The sequence below is a fragment of the Salminus brasiliensis genome, chromosome 2 (genome assembly GCF_030463535.1).
Source record: "Salminus brasiliensis chromosome 2, fSalBra1.hap2, whole genome shotgun sequence".
NCBI classification, from domain to species: domain Eukaryota; kingdom Metazoa; phylum Chordata; class Actinopteri; order Characiformes; family Bryconidae; genus Salminus; species Salminus brasiliensis.
The window spans coordinates 49592229-49610514 of record NC_132879.1 but is presented as its reverse complement, the minus strand read 5'-3'; the positions used below and the strand labels follow the sequence as shown (position 1 = coordinate 49610514).

The 18286-nt window shown below is 39.9% G+C and overlaps 2 protein-coding genes across 2 annotated transcripts in view; one reads left to right on the top strand and one right to left on the bottom strand.

The window, feature by feature from the left end:
- Positions 1–12198, top strand: part of LOC140549720 (uncharacterized) — a 65537-nt gene extending 53339 nt beyond the window's left edge. Inside the window, 19 exon segments of the mRNA XM_072673466.1 lie at positions 342–644; positions 804–1112; positions 1239–1502; positions 2889–3197; positions 3440–3742; positions 3950–4249; positions 4945–5247; positions 5846–6157; positions 6279–6593; positions 6749–7076; positions 7467–7792; positions 7986–8291; positions 8501–8566; positions 9364–9678; positions 9736–9801; positions 10071–10229; positions 10359–10457; positions 11259–11333; positions 12131–12198. Of these exon segments, the coding sequence (XP_072529567.1) occupies positions 342–644; positions 804–1112; positions 1239–1502; positions 2889–3197; positions 3440–3742; positions 3950–4249; positions 4945–5247; positions 5846–6157; positions 6279–6593; positions 6749–7076; positions 7467–7792; positions 7986–8291; positions 8501–8566; positions 9364–9678; positions 9736–9801; positions 10071–10229; positions 10359–10457; positions 11259–11333; positions 12131–12198 (4526 nt within the window).
- A 5058-nt stretch (positions 12199–17256) lies between these two features.
- The window catches only part of LOC140549719 (scavenger receptor cysteine-rich type 1 protein M160-like), a 29803-nt gene continuing 28773 nt past the window's right edge, over positions 17257–18286 (bottom strand). The window contains 1 exon segment of the mRNA XM_072673465.1: positions 17257–17388. Within this exon segment, the coding sequence (XP_072529566.1) occupies positions 17257–17388 (132 nt within the window).

The following is an 18286-nucleotide window of genomic DNA, read 5'->3' as shown; positions in this document are numbered from 1 at the left end:
CATAGTTTGTTGAAATGATGGCAAATGATGAAATAATTTTACTCAAAGAGCAATCATGTAATTTATTATTAAATGTTTACATGGTATATGGAACTATTAAGAAAGCAAGATATCATTTGAAGAAGTCATATATAATAATAATTCAAGGACATAATTCAAATATAGACATACTGCTGTCATAATATTTTTTCTAGCCTCTTGCCTGGTGGAAAAAGACTTCCGCAGAAAAGACTCATTCAGGGAAACTTTTCAGTGATTAATCAAATTTGACTATTTTACTCTACTGCCACATATCAGTGCAGTTTCTAGTTTTCTTGTAATATATTATTGTAATATTTTAGGAGTCAGGCTGGTTGGAGGTTCTCGCTGCTCTGGGAGAGTAGAGGTGCTTCAGAATCAGACCTGGGGAACAGTGTGCAATGCTGGCTTTGACCAGCAGGATGCAGAGGTTGTGTGTCGAGAGCTGGGCTGTGGGCTTCCTGCGAAGGTGCTGGGAGCAGCTGCTTTTGGCAGAGGGGAGGGTGAGGTGTGGTCAGAGGAGCTTCAGTGTAGAGGCAACGAATCCCAGATTCACTTCTGTCCAACATCATCTTCACTCAAACACAACTGCTCCCATGAAAGTGATGTGGGACTGGTGTGTGCTGGTAGGAACTTTATATTTTGTTTATACTCTAGTGTTGCTTTATAAATTTAATATTTATTGCACATTCCTATATTAGAAGGTTCTTCAATGAAGAGCTTTGTGTTCAGGAATGTGAAAAGTGGGGGTTATTGATCTTATTTGTTCCCTTTCTGCTCTACAGAAAGTGTGAGACTAGTAAATGGTAGCAGTGGCTGTGCTGGGAGAGTGGAGGTTCTTCATAGAGGACAGTGGGGAACAGTGTGTGATGATGAGTGGGATATGAGAGATGCTGCAGTGGTGTGTAGAGAGCTGGGCTGTGGAGAGGCTGTAGACGCACTGAGTGAAGCTTATTTTGGACCAGGGTCAGGACCAATCTGGATGGATGATGTGGACTGTAGAGATTCAGAGTCTACACTGAAGAACTGTAGATCAGCAGGATGGGGTAAACATAACTGTGATCACTCTACAGATGCTGGAGTCATCTGTGCAAGTAAGTTACAGTAAAAACTACATTTCTCATTACAATCTCAATAATTTTTTAACATTAATTTTCAAAATATCAGCATCAGTCATGAGAAAGTTTGCATGATGAATGTTGTCTTGTAATTATATCTAGATGCCAGACTGGTTGGAGGTTCTCGCTGCTCTGGAAGAATAGAGGTTCTTCACAATGAGACCTGGGTTACAGAGACTGGTGCTGACTTTGACCAGCAGGATGCAGAGGTTGTGTGTCGAGAGCTGGGCTGTGGGCTTCCTGTGGAGGTGCTGGGAGCAGCTGCTTTTGGCAGAGGGGAGAGTCAGGTGTGGTCAGAGGAGCTTCAGTGTAGAGGCAACGAATCACAGAACTGCTCCCTAAATAAAGTGGGACTGCTATGTGCTGGTAAGAATGTTCTAATGTTCTGTGACGATTTGTTGTAGTATTACATTATAATATTTTAAGAAACTAAAAGGCAGTACAGTTGCTCACACAGTCATAACTGTACAACAGCAAACAGCAAAGGACAAGATAGCTCTCCTCCAGTAGATACAGTGGCATCAAAACTGGACTGCAGAATCAAGGTTTCTTTAGAATCCAAATTCTTTGAAAGAAAGACAAGCTCATCCAGTTCATTCTTCTAATTATGTACATTCTAGTGTTGGCAGTGTGCTGGTGTGGAAAATGTCTTGCTGCCACACATTATGACCCCTATGGTCACTCAAGAATGTCTGAATTGCACAACATATCTTAACATTGATTTGTACCAAGTTCATACATTCATAGCAACCATCCATGGCGTCACACACAAGAGGTTCTTTATCAAATTAAAGGTCACATCTCTAGTACAAAAATGTTCCTAACAGAACCAAAAGTGGTTCTTCTATGGCTCAAAGGACCTTTTGTAGCACATTTATTTTTGACATGAAACGTTTGACAGAAATACATTTTGAGAGTAAGACCATGTCTTGAACTTCTATTTCTCAGCCCTACACACCCTTCACTTCTCACTTTCTCCCTATCTCCTCCCTTCTTTTACAAGCTCACCTCAACTACAGGGCCTCGGCTTCCCATGGTCATGCCTCGGGGCCACTCTTAACTACAGCTCAATAGTCTTCTGAGCTAACCTCCCCATAACTGCTTTCCAGGGTGTGGTCGATACTTGCAAATCTACTAACATTCTGTTTTATACAGAATTCAGAGCAGCACATCTGTACACCTCTGGTTGCCTAATAATATTACTAGTTATTATTCTTATTATTATTATTATTATTAATAATAATAATAATAATAATAATAATAACAACAATAATAATAATAATAATATGGATTTTTGGTGGGTTATATTAAAACATACAGCTATGAGCCATCATCACCTTGCTTTAGCTGTTGCATTATGCATTATGGGAAATGTAGTGCCTATAGTGAATTTGCAAAAACATTGGGTCTAATGATGCCCCTTGGTTCACCCACAATTGATGACAAAGGGTTAATTAGTTTAACACACATATTTCTTCTTGCTCCAAAACCAGAATAAGAAAACAAATTTGAGATCACATTAATTACATCAGAAACACACTATATCACCATAAGATGGGCAAGAATTCCCCAGTGGGGATGTGCTTTTCTCCAACCTGCAATTTGACTTGTTTCTTAAGCTATTTAACCACCCTCCCAAATTTGGAATGTTTAGAACGTTTTAGTTTTCATTTTAATGAAGTTTAGAAAGAGCTTGATTTTCAATCTAAAACCACAAATATGACTTCATAAATGTTTACTTTTGTTTTACAGATAGTGTGAGGCTGGTGGATGGTGGCAGTCACTGTGCTGGGAGAGTGGAGGTTCTTCATAGAGGACAGTGGGGAACAGTGTGTGGTGATTACTGGAATATGCGAAACTCTGCAGTGGTGTGTAGAGAGCTGGGCTGCGGAGAGGCTGTAGTCTTGCTTAGTAAACCTCACTTTGGATCAGGATCAGGACCAGTCTGGATGGATGATGTGGACTGTACTGGATCAGAGTCTACACTGAAGCACTGTAAATCAAGAGGGTGGGGTAAACATGACTGTGATCACAGTAAAGATGTTGGAGTCATCTGCTTAGGTAAAGTGGATCAGGTTTTGTCTTACATTGGTATTTGCACTCCTGATCTCATAAATACCACCCAGCCAATCATCTCCATTAGCACATGACTTTCAAAATGTAAGAGACTTTATGGACATGGTCATAAATTGCAAGTCTCTATATTTGTAGGTGTCAATGTTAAGGTAAGTCCAATGATAAGTATATGTAGAAAACTGTTAATGTTAATACACTAATACACTCTATTGGCTCTATTCTTGTAGGAGTCAGGCTGGTTGATGGTTCTCGCTGCTCAGGGAGGGTGGAGATTCTTCATGGAAAGACTTGGGCCACAGTATGTGGTGCTGTCTTTGACCAGCAGGATGCAAAAGTTGTGTGTCGAGAGCTGGGCTGTGGGCTTCCTGTGGAGGTGCTGGGAGTAGCTGCTTTTGGCAGAGGGGAGGGTCAGGTGTGGTCAGAGGAGCTTCAGTGTAGAGGCAACGAATCTCAGATTCACTTCTGTTCAACATCATCTTCACTCAAACACAACTGCTCCCATGATAATGATGTGGGACTGGTGTGTGCTGGTAAGAGCTAATATAATTTATTAATCTCATTAATAAATGAATCTCATTTGTTTCTGATATATGTTGTTGTGCATAACTTACATATGCTATTCATTATTGGATGTGGCAAGCTACATTTTACATTCCAAAAATTCTTCAAAACATCATTGAGCTTCAAAAATTAAGCAACAGTATTTCTGTCTCTACTCATTTCTTACTATTGAACAGACAGTGTGAGGTTGGTGGATGGTGGCAGCCGCTGTGCTGGGAGAGTGGAGGTTCTTCATAGAGGAAAGTGGGGAACAGTGTGTGATGATGGCTGGGATTTGAAAGATGCAGCTGTTGTGTGTAGAGAGCTGGGCTGTATGGCTGCATTAAGTATTGCTCACTTTGGATCAGGATCAGGCCAAATCTGGATGAACTATGTGGACTGTAGTGGATCAGAATCTACACTGAAGAACTGTAGATCAGCAGGATGGGGCAAACATAAATGTACTCATGTAAGAGATGCAGGAGTCATCTGCTCAGGTACAAAAAGAAGTAAATATGTGCTTTTAAAGTTCACTCTGTTGTATTTGCTTTACTGCTGTATTTGTATGAGAACATTATTCAGTTTCTGAACACTTTTATCACATTTTTACATCCATGTACTTCAGGAGACCTGTGATCTTATTGCTGTACACTCTATGCCAAAGGAATTGTATAGTACTGAGCAACTGTCTATAAAAACATCTACAAAAGATTTTCCTTGTATATGAAGAATGCAATATTGCAATTGCAATATGTATATGAACCATGGACCAAGCATTTTTGGTGTTGAGTTCCCCCATTGCTAATATCTGCAATCAAAAGTGCTGTTATAACAAAAATACCAGAAACACATGAATGCTCATCAAAACTGAAACTGGCAGCAGAACAAAAATTCACAAAAGATTTTGGAGAGTTGAAATCAAACAGGCAGTAAAATCATTTTATTTGGCACTTGTTTTGGCTTACACTCATTGAAACCAAGGTAAGTGAAGCGGAAATTGCTACTCTTATAATATGACAGCCGAACAGAACAAACATTGAAAATAAACGTTCACTTTTGTTTGAATCCAAACAATTAGAGTATGCTTCAAAATACCAATTCGATTTTACTGTCCTTGGCTGTGATAAGGACACTATACCAAAACACTAATGCCAATCATAAAAATATGCTTGTGGTTCCTCTGTTTGCCCAGGAGTCAGGCTGGTTAATGGTTCTCACTGCTCTGGGAGAGTAGAGGTTCTTCATGGAGAGACTTGGGTCACAGTGTGTGATGCTGGCTTTGACCAGCAGGATGCAGAGGTTGTGTGTCGTGAGCTGGGCTGTGGCCCTCCTGTGAACCTACTGGGAGCAGCTGCTTTTGGCAGAGGGGAGGGTCAGCTGTGGTCAGAGGTGCCTCAGTGCAGAGGGCATGAATCTGAGTTTGCTTTTTGTCCAAAATCACCATTGCTTAAACACAACTGCTCCCATGACAATGATGTCGCATTGGTGTGCGCTAGTAAGTATTTCTATTCCTCTGCAGTGTAATTGAACATGGCCTATGTTATATGGCATTATCCTATTTGATCTCTCTTCTTTTCATATTCTATGTCTCTGATCTATAGACAATATCAAACTTGTGAATGGTGGAAGTCGCTGTGCTGGGAGAGTGGAGGTTCTTCATAGAGGACAGTGGGGAACTGTGTGTAGTGATGGCTGGGATATGAGAGATGCTGCAGTGGTGTGTAGAGAGCTGGGCTGTGGAGAGGCTGTAGGTGTACTGAGAAATGGTCACTTTGGTCTTGGATCAGGACCAATCTGGATGGATAATGTGTATTGTAGTGGATCAGAGTTTTCATTGAAATTCTGTAGATCGAGAGGATGGAATAAAAATAACTGTAATCACACTAGAGACGCTGGAGTCATCTGCTCTGGTAAGCTAAACAAACCCAAATTCTTCCTCTTTCTGAAGATGTATTCCCCTTTTTATGAAAATCACTGGTGTTGTTAACAGTACTGTTTTTATTGATGAGATGTCATGTAATGAACCTGAATGTAATCTTTTATTCCATCGTTTGCACATAGCAGTTATAAAATACATAAAATCTATTTTGTAGGTGACAAGCCAAGGCTTGTTGGTGGTCCTCACATGTGCTCTGGAAGAGTAGAGGTGCTTCATCGTACTTCTTGGGTCACAGTGTGTGATGCTGACTTTGACCAGCAGGATGCAGAGGTTGTGTGTCGAGAGCTGGGCTGTGGGCTTCCTGTGGAGGTGCTGGGAGCAGCTGCTTTTGGCAGAGGGGAGGGTCAGGTGTGGTCAGAGGAGCTTCAGTGTAGAGGCAATGAAACCCAGATGCACCTCTGTCAAACATCACCTTCCTTGGAGCACAACTGCTCACATAACAATGATGTGGGACTAACATGCTCCGGTATGATGTATAAATGTAAAAGTAATAGACATTTGTACAAATATATGAGTTTCTAATTATGAAATTATTTTTTTATTATTTGTTGTCCACTGTTTTTCTAAACATTTAGTTATGTATTTAGGTCACACTCAGGCTCGGTTGATGAACGGCTCAGACTCCTGTTCTGGTCGAGTGGAGCTCCAGTACCTCAGTGAGTGGGGCACAGTGTGTGATGTAAGCTGGGATATGAGAGCGGCCAGTGTCCTCTGTGGTCAGCTGAAGTGTGGGAGTGCTGTGGCTGTGTTGGGGTCAGACTGGTTTGGGGAGGGGAGTGGCCGGATCTGGGCTGATGAGTTTGATTGTCAGGGGAACGAAACACACCTGTCAAAATGTCCCATTTCATCATGGAGTCGAAGTGCATGCTCTCATATACAGGATGCTGGAGTCGTCTGCAGTGGTGAGATCTAAGATTTATTTATAAGGCAATATTTTCCGACCTCCGAGTTTTAGTACATTTTTAGTCTTTCTGATGCAATATCTCACCAGTCTCACTGGAACTAGATAGCCTTATATGGAAATACAGAAGTCAAATGTCAATGTTTACCTCTTCAGGTTCCTCTATGACATTTGATGAGGGGCGAGTGCGGTTGTCTGGAGGGAAGGAGTGTGAGGGGGAGGTGAAGGTGTACTTCAGGCAGGACTGGAGGAGAGTTCTGCTGGACTCCTGGAGTGAGTCTGAGGCCTCTGTGGTCTGCAGACAGTTGGGCTGTGGCTCTGTACTTAACATCTCCAGCTCCTCTCCATCCAGTTCTGAACACAGCTACATGTGTGTGACGGGTTTCAACTGTTCTGGGAGTGAAGCTCATCTGGGCAACTGCAGCAGTGCAGAAGCAGTCAACTGCAGCTCCAGAGAACAGCTGTACATCAAATGTTCTGGTAAGTAAAAAAATTCAAAGGTAAAATGTACAAACTTTCAGCTGCTTGCAATAAACCAACCAAACAAGACCAACTTAAATAGCTCAACACAACTAATATAACAAGTTCCTTCTCCAAATTCAACACAATAATGCCATTTTTAATGAGTACTATATGAGAAAACCCTCAAGACAAGCATATTTAATACTTAGTAGTTCCTGTAATGATCTGCTGCAAATGTGATGTATAGCCAGACACAAGCTTCTGGCAACCTCTGGTAGCAATTACAACGAGAATAGTAGTATTCTGTTGCTAATCTGAGGCCAGACATACATACTTGGGAAGGAACGGCATATAAGCTTTGATGAACCTACAATATTTTCTGTGTTTATGTACTTGTGTGGATTTTCTATATTTCTAACCTAGCACACAGCTCCATCAGGCTGGTTGGTTCTGGGGGAAACTGTGCAGGAAGGCTGGAGGTTTTTCACAGTGGCTCATGGGGGACAGTGAGTGGTGACTTGTGGGATATTAGGGATGCACAGGTGGTCTGCAGACAGCTGCAGTGTGGAGTGGCCCTCAGTACTCTGGTACCAGCCCGGTTTGGAGCTGGAATTGGATCCATATGGTTGAATGAGGTGGAGTGTGAGGGGAACGAGACGTCTCTGTGGAACTGCAGATATCAGCTGTGTGGAGAGGGAGAATGTGGACACAAGGATGATGTAGGAGTCGTGTGCTCAGGTAAAGTGTGCTGACTTATTATTGAATTGTTCAGTAATTATAAACCTCCTTTGTGTTGTCATCAAAGACAAAGATAAACTCAATAATCTGATGACTTTGAATTGACCAATGGCAAAAACAAAATACATGCTTATCAAATAAATTACTTTTGAATATTTCTAGCTGTATGTGCATAACATCTTTCTCCATTCAGAGTTTAAGGAGATCAGACTCACTGAGGGCTGTAAGGGGAATCTGGAGGTGTTCTACAATGGAACCTGGGGGAATGTGTGTGTAAATGGAATGGAAGAAGAAACAGTAAATTTAATCTGTCAGGAGCTGAACTGTGGAAGAACTGGCAGTGAGTCCTCTACCAAAGCAAGAGTGGAATCAGCTCCTAACTGGCTGGATGATGTGAAATGTAGGAAACATGACTCCACTCTGTTTCACTGTCCATCTTCTCCCTGGGGACAGAACACATGTGACAATACCAACGAGGTGGCTCAGATTACCTGCTCAGGTAGCTGTTCTGTTTCGTTGTTTGCAATGGTTCCATTAATTGATGAGTAGGATTATTTCAGCCTAAAACCTACATTCACATTTGTTGACATCAAATAATGAAGTCAGTTGAGCCATGATATTGCCTAGAAGCCAAAAATGCTATATTTTGTTTATGTTTGTAGTTGTAATGTCAATATTATTAATTATTAAAATGTTCTCTTGCTACAGAGAAGGATAGATCACCAGATACAAAATGGATGTGTGCTTCATATCCTCGTGAGAGACAGTGCTCAAGTAAGAAAACTTAAAAAAACAACTTGTCTATAATGAAAAAAAAAAATGTTTGTTTCCTAGTTTACTTGTTTTCCTTTTTTTAACCAGCTTCCACATAGTTATCCTCCAGTAAGACAACACATACTACACATTAACAACAAATATTTCACTGCTGTTTCTGTTTCTAACAACTGACTAAAATCTGGTTAGATTACCACACTCTCCGACTGCCAGGAATTTCCAGAAAGTGATGGGTTTTGTTATTCTGTTTATATCAAATACAAAGTGGCAGCAATCTAGTCAGCTGGAAAGCACTGTTAAGGCCTCATTATCCTTATTGTAGAGATTGCAGACATTCAAGTAGCTTTGGTGCATGATATGACATAATTGCTAACAAGCAATGTTCTTTGGCTGAACTTAAACAAACATGCTACCAGTTAATCCCTGTGATTAGTGGGTGCTGAAGAGGAGATACTTTACAGGCCTCTTTCAATAGCCATAGAAATCACTATAAAATGGCATAGCACCACCTGCAGTACTGGAGGTCTCATTCTCATACTTCGTCCAACCCTTTGCAAGCTCCATTTAACTTAAATATATCAAGGCCTTTAGTATCAATTACAATTTTCCCAATTTTTCCCATGGCTTTTTTTTTATCAAAGGATGGTTGTATGAAGAAAGGCCATGGCATTTCTAAACAAATTTGGCCGGCCTTTGTAACAGCATTAGCAAAATCCATGGCAGCACCCCTGAATGCAAATGTTGTAAAGTCTAAGACAAGGTTGTTCTTATGTGTAGTTTGTATTTGTGTGTTGTAGAGCATCTTCTTCTGAGGCTGAAAGGAGGAGTGGGAAGCTGTTCTGGGAGGCTGGAGGTGTATCATAATGCTGAGTGGGGGTCCGTCTGTGATGATCTGTGGGACATCAGGGATGCTCAGGTGGTCTGCAGGCAGCTGGGCTGTGGGCCGGCACTGAGTGCTAATAGGAGTGCTGCCTTTGGTGCTGGTGGAGGAGCTATCTGGCTGAACAGAGTGAAGTGTAGAGGGAATGAGATTCACCTGTGGGACTGTCCTTATTCCCTGAAGAGACACACTGACTGCTCCCACACGCAGGACGCTGGAGTCACCTGTGCAGGTTAGAACAGCCGTATAAATACTTACATCCCTTTGTTACTGTATGCTTATTTACTAGGCTTTCCTTATTATACTTTGCCTGTAAATAATAGAAGGGTACAGGTGGGGCACATTGTCTTGCAAGGTCATGGACCGCATTTCTCCAGTGTAAACAGGCTTTATGGTAACTATTGCTAATGTTGTTCTGACATATTTTGTTCCTAAAACTGAATGAAAGAATTGGGAATGCCAGCTTTGGTGAGTGTGTTCAGTGTGAATATGCTTTGATTCTGTATTTACAGGAAAAAATGTCTGTCTATTATAATATTCACAGCGATACTACTAATCCCTGCTAATAGAAGAACTGAGATCATGTATGTGACTGAGTGCCTATTCTGTATGTTTGTTTTGCAGATGTCCAGCCAGAGAAGAGAACAATCACTCCCCTACAAACTCCTCCACCAGCTGTTTCCTACATCTATCCAGTCTCTCTCCTGGTGCTGGGAACAGTGCTCATACTGGCCTTAGTGCTTCTGGTTGTGCTGTTTAACCAGAACAGAGTGTTCAGGAGAGGTAGGGAGATTCAGAGATCATCTACAATCCACTTTCTGTACATTCTCTAAACATCATCAGTCCTTCAGTCTGTCATCAGTCTTCTCTTCTACTGAACTGACTCAATGTTTCTCTCTGTCTCTCTCACAGTGCTCTCTAAGAGGAGGCGCAAGACTCTGACTGAGCCAGTCTATGAAGAGATTGACAGCAGACTCATTACTGAAAGAAAAACTCTCCCAACTGAAAGGGGTGAGTAAAATGTGGAGCATACAAAAATGGCAAAAATGGAGATGACTTCCATTGAAAGTCAAGGTATATATATATATATATATATATATATATATATATATATATATATATATATATATATATATATATACACACACACAACCCTTATCCCTATTATTGGTACCTCCTGCATACTTAGTAGCTTCCCCTTGTGCCGCAAGATCTGACCATTTAAGGCATGGACTCTGCAAGATCTCTGACGGCATCCTGTGGTAGCTGGCACCAAGGTATATCATTAGCATCAGATCCAAGTCCTGTTGTGGCCTCCATGGATAGCATCAAATCTCATGTGCCCATGAACAGTTGTTCTTTCTTGGACCACTTTTGGTAGATACTTACCACTGCATACCAGTAAAACTCCCCAAGACCTACCAGCCATTTTGGAGCTGCTATGATCCATCGAGCCATCACAATTTGACTCTTGTAAAAGTGGCTTTGACTCTTATGCTTGACCATTATTCCTGCTTTTAACACATCACCTTCAAGAAGTGACTGTTAACTTGGTGCCTAATATATCCATCCCTTGACAGATGAGAATCAATGTTTTTCACTTCACTAATACTGATGTTATGGCTGATCGGTGTAGGTGATTATAGTAGGCGACCCATTAATATGTTCATATTATGTTCTTTGTTTCAGTGTTTACTTATACTGCATTTCAAATGTGTCTCTCCGGTGGGGAATGTTTTGCAGTAGCTTTTTTGAGTTGTGATGCTTATATTAAAAGCAGTGCTAAAATAACAATGTTTTTTTTTTTTCCAGCAAACTCTGTGAATGAAGAACAAGCTGAGTATTATGATGATGCCTCCACAAACTGCGGCCTGATAAGTGGATTCAGTGAGTTATTTTTAAAAATATTACAATTGAATTATAAGCAAATAAAACTAAAAGATGACTGAAGATGTAATAGCAGTTTTTATTCCTTTGTTTGGTTTATTTGAAACAGATAAGGAGGAAACACCAGAGAGTAATGATGCCATTTCTTCTGGACAAACGCATGACAGTGCAGAAAGCGTGCTTCTGTTGTTGTTGTTTTTTTCTTTCTAGATCAAGAATGTCCATCTACAGCTCTGTAGAGAATAGCGTTTAACCTCTTCTAAAGCTGATTTTACACCACATGTGTTCAGGCTTGCATCAAATGCTACATCACTCCTGCATTTGATGAGTCATGATGAATCCTTTACCAATTAAACAAACATTGCATAGACATTTTTAGGGCCTGAGCTGCTTGCCGTTTCGATTATAAGTCTATTGCACAAGTCTATTGCACAAAACAGAAAGGATACTTGGATATGTATTGCTTCAAGCTATACATCACTGGCCTTTTGGGCACAAAGAGTGCATCATATCACACACAGTGGCACACCTCTGGTGTAAAATGGGCATAACAGTCCAAATTCAACTCATGGTAGGTTTCCTAATTACCTGATGAACTTTTAATGATGAATTTGGAATGCAGTGAGAAGTAAAGTGCTGTGGCCTATGTGTGTTCTATATGAATACTGCACCAATGCAGCATTGCCAGTTGTTTCAATATTCATATGTATAAAGGAGGCTTTTTTATGTGAAGGATGTCAGATGACATTACATGACAAAATCAATCATAAAGCATTTTTGTTTCTGTTCTTGTGTAGAGGAAGAACCAGAAGATTATGATGATGTTACTGTTGAACTAAACTCAAGCATTGTGATAGGTGTGTAAAGAGATGAATGTTCAAATCCTAAGCTTCAAAAACATCCCAAGTGAAAAATGTAATGTTGGCTTTATTTTTGACAGAGGACATGCTGGAGATTTATGATGATGCCATAACTGCTGGACACTGTACAGCAGGTTTGTTTCTTATATTGCTATTATAAATTACACACAAGACAAACAAATAAACCAACACAACAACTCTCTTTTTTTAGATTATGATGATGTGGAGAGTCCTCAAAAAGAGCAATAGAGGTGGACATGAAGACACAACCAACGTGTGTACTCAGGAAGTCGCATTTGAAGTAAACCAGTGAAACCAGTGGCTAAATATCTTTTACTTATTTGTACTTTTTGGAAGTTTGTAATGTTCTAGATTTCTTATTTCTTTTTTGTAATTTTCTTATTTCTTTTTTTACTCTTTGTAATTCCTTGACATATTTTATGAGCCATTTCTTTTACATATACCAATCAGCTATATCATTAAAACATAACATTCATTTCATGACAGATGACATGAATAACAGTGGCACCTGATTTTACAATGGCACCTGTCAAGGGGTCGACATACACATTAAGCAGCAAGTGAACAGTCAGTCAACAAAAAGCAGTCCAATGAAGAATGGGGTCGACGTCTAATTGATGTGATTCATGGAGGCCCCTCCTCACAACCTAAAGAACTTAAAGAATCGCTTGGTGCATAATCCCATAAAACACCTTCAGAGGTCTTGTGGGGTCTGTTTTGGCAGCATGTGGGTGCCTGACACAAAATTATGGCTGATAAGTGTAAGTAGCTAGGCAAGACTTTCTGCTTGTTGTGTTCTGTAATGGTGACAATAATGAACAGAGATTGATACATCTCCTTCACTGACATTCATCTGAATGCAGAAGGAAAATCCATTCTGACCTTTGAATTTGATAGCATCTAAGATTAGAGGTATCTTTTAGATCCTAGCCAATACAAACTAGCTAAGGGTATTTTCTGAGTACACAGTGAAGTACTTCTGCATCTGCATGTGCTAAATGCCTTAAATGTAAAGGGCTAGGCAGCCTGGAGATAGATCATCCAACAGGCAGAACAGATTATGTCATTAACTGAGGTGTAGCTCTACTGTTTTCTGTGGCAATTCACATCTTCCCTTTAATATCTTCACTTTATCAATCAGTCAGAAAAAAGCAATGGATGCTATTGTATCAAGAAGCAGAAATGACCTGTGCCCTTTGAACTCTTTCACATCATGTACAAAAGGTATGAGGTTGTGAGCTGTGTCAAATGCATTCTAAGCATTTAAAGACTTAAAGAGTGTAGAATTTAAACACTTCATCTTTCTCATTCCTGCCATCACTGCATAATAGTCCCACAAAAGAAATGTGCAGTTAGAGAACATGTAGCTCAGTATGGTAATTCTGCTGATAAACATCTATTAGGCAGTTGAACTTGAACTGTTTGCTTCCAGCAGAGAAAACCACAGAGCAGCAGGTGTTTGTGTGTGAGCAGGCAGCGGTGGGCCTAAGAGGGGCACCTCATGCTTACCTAACAGCATCATAAGGCATATGGCTGGTTAGAAAATCCTCAATACTTCATATCTTGTTCATTCACATCTATCCTACAAAATGTATTGCTGCTAATTAATAATATTGATTTAAGGCACAGTTTCAAAGATGTAGATAAGAGCATTTCTATTGCATGTTTCGTTTTACATTAAATATTCAAGTGTGTTAAATACTTTAAATACTTGTATTTACATACAACTGGAGCTGCAGTTGATGGCTTGCATGCTGCAGTTGAGGGCTTGCACACACATTAGTTGTGTTTAGGACTTGACAAAGTGGAGCCATAGATGCTGAGCTCAGAGACACGGCCCAGCTGTCTGCAGACCACAAAGGCCTCAGACTCACTTCAGGATAAGCTGATAAGTAGTAACTGCCTTTTTAGTTCCACCCATCAGTACAGCAAATGGACCATTCATTCAACTAAATACTTGGAATACTCTGGGTATTCCAGTAAGGCTTCAACTTGGTGATATCAGGGTTCTGTTTTACATTTCATAACAGAACTAAAATGTCCTTTTTTAGTAAACAAAAGCACAGCTTTCAGTGGCAAGGTTTATACCAAGACATCCATCACATCATAACCTTAGACTTAAAAGAAGGTTCAGTTGGACACCTCATCAACAGGTGCACAGAATCATAGTCACAGTTTCAATGTCAGTGTGGTGATAACAGTCAATAACACTTTCTCAACACAAGGAAGAACGAGTACCAACATATTTTATATCACAGCAGAATAACCCATTTCACAGTGAATCAGTTTCACATAGTAAAACGTTCCAGAACAAATCACTCCAGCTTATTTAATGATCAGAGAGAGAGAGAGAGAGAGAGAGAGAGAGAGAGAGAGAGAGAGAGAGAGAGAGGATGATAGAGAGAGAGAGAGAGAGAGAGAGAGAGAGAGAGAGAGAGAGAGAGAGAGAGAGAGAGAGAGAGATAGAGAGAGAGGGAGAATTGTGTCTTGTGATTGGTGGAGTCTACATGAAGACTCTTTTAAAGCATCTGTCTCCAGGTCTGAAAAAACTTTATGGCATGTGGAAGTAGACTTGTTTGAAGAAGAATAGGCAGCATTTGCAATGTTGTACTGTGTCAAAGGCTACAATTTGGGCTTTGCAATGAAAAATACTGTGTGCTACCTTCTAGGAATTTACTGACCACCTGGTACCTTTGAGTTTGGAGGCTGCAGGCCAGGGTTGTTTGGCACAGCTGCCTAATCTTTATCTGTCATTGTTGCACACAGATGTAGACCATCTAAATGCTGATTTTATTTAGGTGTCTAGTGGCTACTATGACAGAATTAAAGTCAGTCAACTCTTTGATACTATTTGATACAACCCTCAATTAGGGCCCTTTATAACTGCCTTATAAAATCCCTGAGGGAATTGAGCTTTTTATACAGATTATCTAATATGTATTGCAAATTGCAGATAACTATGTTTGTATGTATGTAGGTAGTGTACATTGTGCAATGCGTTTAATCATCAGTGTGTTCACTCCACACCATTACTGAGCTTTCTGGAGCAATTGTTGGGTTAGACTGAAAAGGTTTGTAAAGTTAAACAATCATATACTATTATGTTATAAAGCATATAATTTTAGATTTTAATCTCAGTTGTTTTTTTGTTTTTGTTTTTTGTATGCATGCCAATTTGATGCATGCCTATGTTTTTAAATATTTTTTGGTTGCAGCCTGAAAGCTCAAAAATCACCTGCTGGTGGTTCTTGGCCATACCAATGGACAATATGCATTAGACTCTCTCAAAACAAGTAGAAGTCAAGTCTAACAAGACACAAGACACCTGTAGTAGTTTCAGAGGCAATGCAATACACTTCATTTGGCTCATCAACTAGCAGTTGCAGAACCAGACATGCTGTAAGTGTCTGATTTGGACACAGAAACAAGTTCTGCTGCCTAATTTGAATGGGCCAAAGCTTGGATATAAGCCCTCGGACCTATAGTAGTCACAGACGAGCTTCAAGCTAACTGGTCTGGCATGTGTGTAAGGTTCAACGTAAGAGCCAACCAAGACTGTTCATAGCTATCGTCTCTATGTGCCTCTGTGCACGTTTGAGAACTCTATAACATGAAAACGGTACAATATTTTTAATTTATTCTATTTTGTAAATAGCTCAACTCAGCAGCAGAACAAGCTTCACCTCCACTCCCCCAGAGAGACTGAAGACACTGAGAGAGAGAGAGAGAGAGAGAGAGAGAGAGAGAGAGAGAGAGACCCCACAGCCGCCAATCACACTCACTATGACCTTATTAGAAAGAGGAGAGGAAACCATCAAACATTTTCAGTGACAAATCAGAGGAGGCATTTTTTTCTTGCATTTTACTCTTTCTCCATATTCTAAACACTCAGTTTAGACACTCTAGAGGAGTGTATGTGTGTGTATGAGGAAAGACGCTGGCAGCAGTGTGGTAGGAAACCCACCAACATACAGGAGACTGACTTCAGAGAGAGGAAACACTCCAGCTTTAATGCTGCACCTGCAGAGAGCTGATCCATACACTGATAAAGCCCCTCCCAAAACACACACACATACACACACACACACACTCACACAAGCAGAGCGAGTTAATATACAAATAAACAGAAATACGAATTTATCAGCCACTATTAAATGAAAGTTATTTTATGTGTTTGAACAGATTAAAATATTATTTTAAAATCTGATGAAAAAAGAACAGAAATACAGAAAATCCTCTGATTTAATAAAGGCCATAATTTAAAAAAGGGGATTTACTCACTGCAGTACATCTTCTTCTCCACAAGGTGGAGCAGCAGAAGATTAATAATCAGTAAATGTAGGACATTGGAATTTACGGCTGTGAAGTAGATTTTTCACTGCACTGGTCAGCTGAGGTGGTGTCCTGATATAGCTTTGTATTCTCCTATATTCAGTGTATGGAATAGGGTAAGAATGTTACCTTAAACATAAAGTAACATTTATTCTGCTTTTATTCTAGAATCACTTTAATTGAAACATTAAGAGTCTTCATCAGAACCAGAATCTCTTTATTTTACCAAGTATGTTACTCAGAGAGAACAGTACACTAAACAATAAATACAATAAAGAATAATGAGTTAAAAATGACTAAAAGAAATAAAGAATTGAGGGAGCTAAGAGAGATGTAAAAATCTGAACTTAAGCGTGCCGTGTTGTGCTGGTTTTTATGATCCAGATTCTTGAGGGGAGTGTCTGGGTGAGGTGATTTCCAGGATGAGAGGTGTCAGTTGTAATTTTGCAAGCATGTTTCCTTGCCCTGCTGGTATAGATCTCTGATCTGAAGCATTGGCAGATTACATCCATTGATCCTCTCTGCTGTCCTGATGATGCACTGGAGTTTGGCTTATTCTTGGGAGGTGGAGGAACCAAACCAGATGGTTATGGATGATTGGAGGATGGACTTTATGAACTAGAGAACTAGATCATTAGGGCCCGCGGCAGGTTGAATTTTTTGAGCTAAACATTTTTTGCTGTGCCCAGAAAATTAAGACTGTTATCCTCTCACTTCAGGTCCCCGAATATGGTGATGCCCAGGAACTTGAGTGAATCCACAGTGGAAACCGCAGAGCCGCTGTCTTTTCTAGCAGCAGGTAGTTGTTGCTGCACCAGGAGACCAGTTTCTTGACCTCTTTTCTGTAGGCAGATTCGTACCCATTGGCTATGAGGCCCCCCAGTGTTGATTCATCTGCAAATTTCAAAATCTTTACAGCTGGTTCTTTAAAGTGTATTTCCCCAGTCACACCTGCTGTGTCCTGTTTGTCAGGAAATCTGAATCTACTGTCTGTCTGAATCTACTGAAGTTATTCAGGTGAGAGAACTGAATCTAACAGTACCGCTTGTTTATCTGTAGACGTCCTAATGTCAACACAAATTGTGTCTCAATAAATACATATGGTTCCAATTTTTAAAATGATCTGACCATCTGCTGATAAGTTATAGTGATGTAAGATAAAAAAAAAAACAAGGCCGCAATGATTAATTGATAGATTGAGACTATATTAAGTAAAAAAGTAATTAATATATAAATATTTACCTACAAAGGCCACAGAGAATTTAAGAATATAGGGCCCAAAGACCAAAATCCAGGGACTAGCATAAAAAATGTTTTGATGTGTTAATGATTGCAAAATAATGGTTAATTTAATAATAATGGTTAAATAATTAATGTTAATTTTAACACTGTAAAGTGGTTTGGAACACTGTATGAGTATGAGATCAGTCATGATCTCAAACTAGACACAATATCTTGACATTTTTATAAGATATTCTTGGGGGTATTTTTTTCTACTGATTCTCTCCAGTTTATTTTTCTCAGTCCATCTCAGACAGAAAAACAGATTTTGAGTCTGTTGAGCCAAGTATTAAAGACTAAACTGGTCATTTCCAGCGTTGATCCGCAGCTCTGAGAGAACACACTGTCAGTTCTTAATAGTATTTCAATATCTCTAGAAATATCTATGTGGATTGTGATTTGGTGCATATGCTGTACAGTACAGCTATATATATATATATATATATAGGGTTTTTGGGG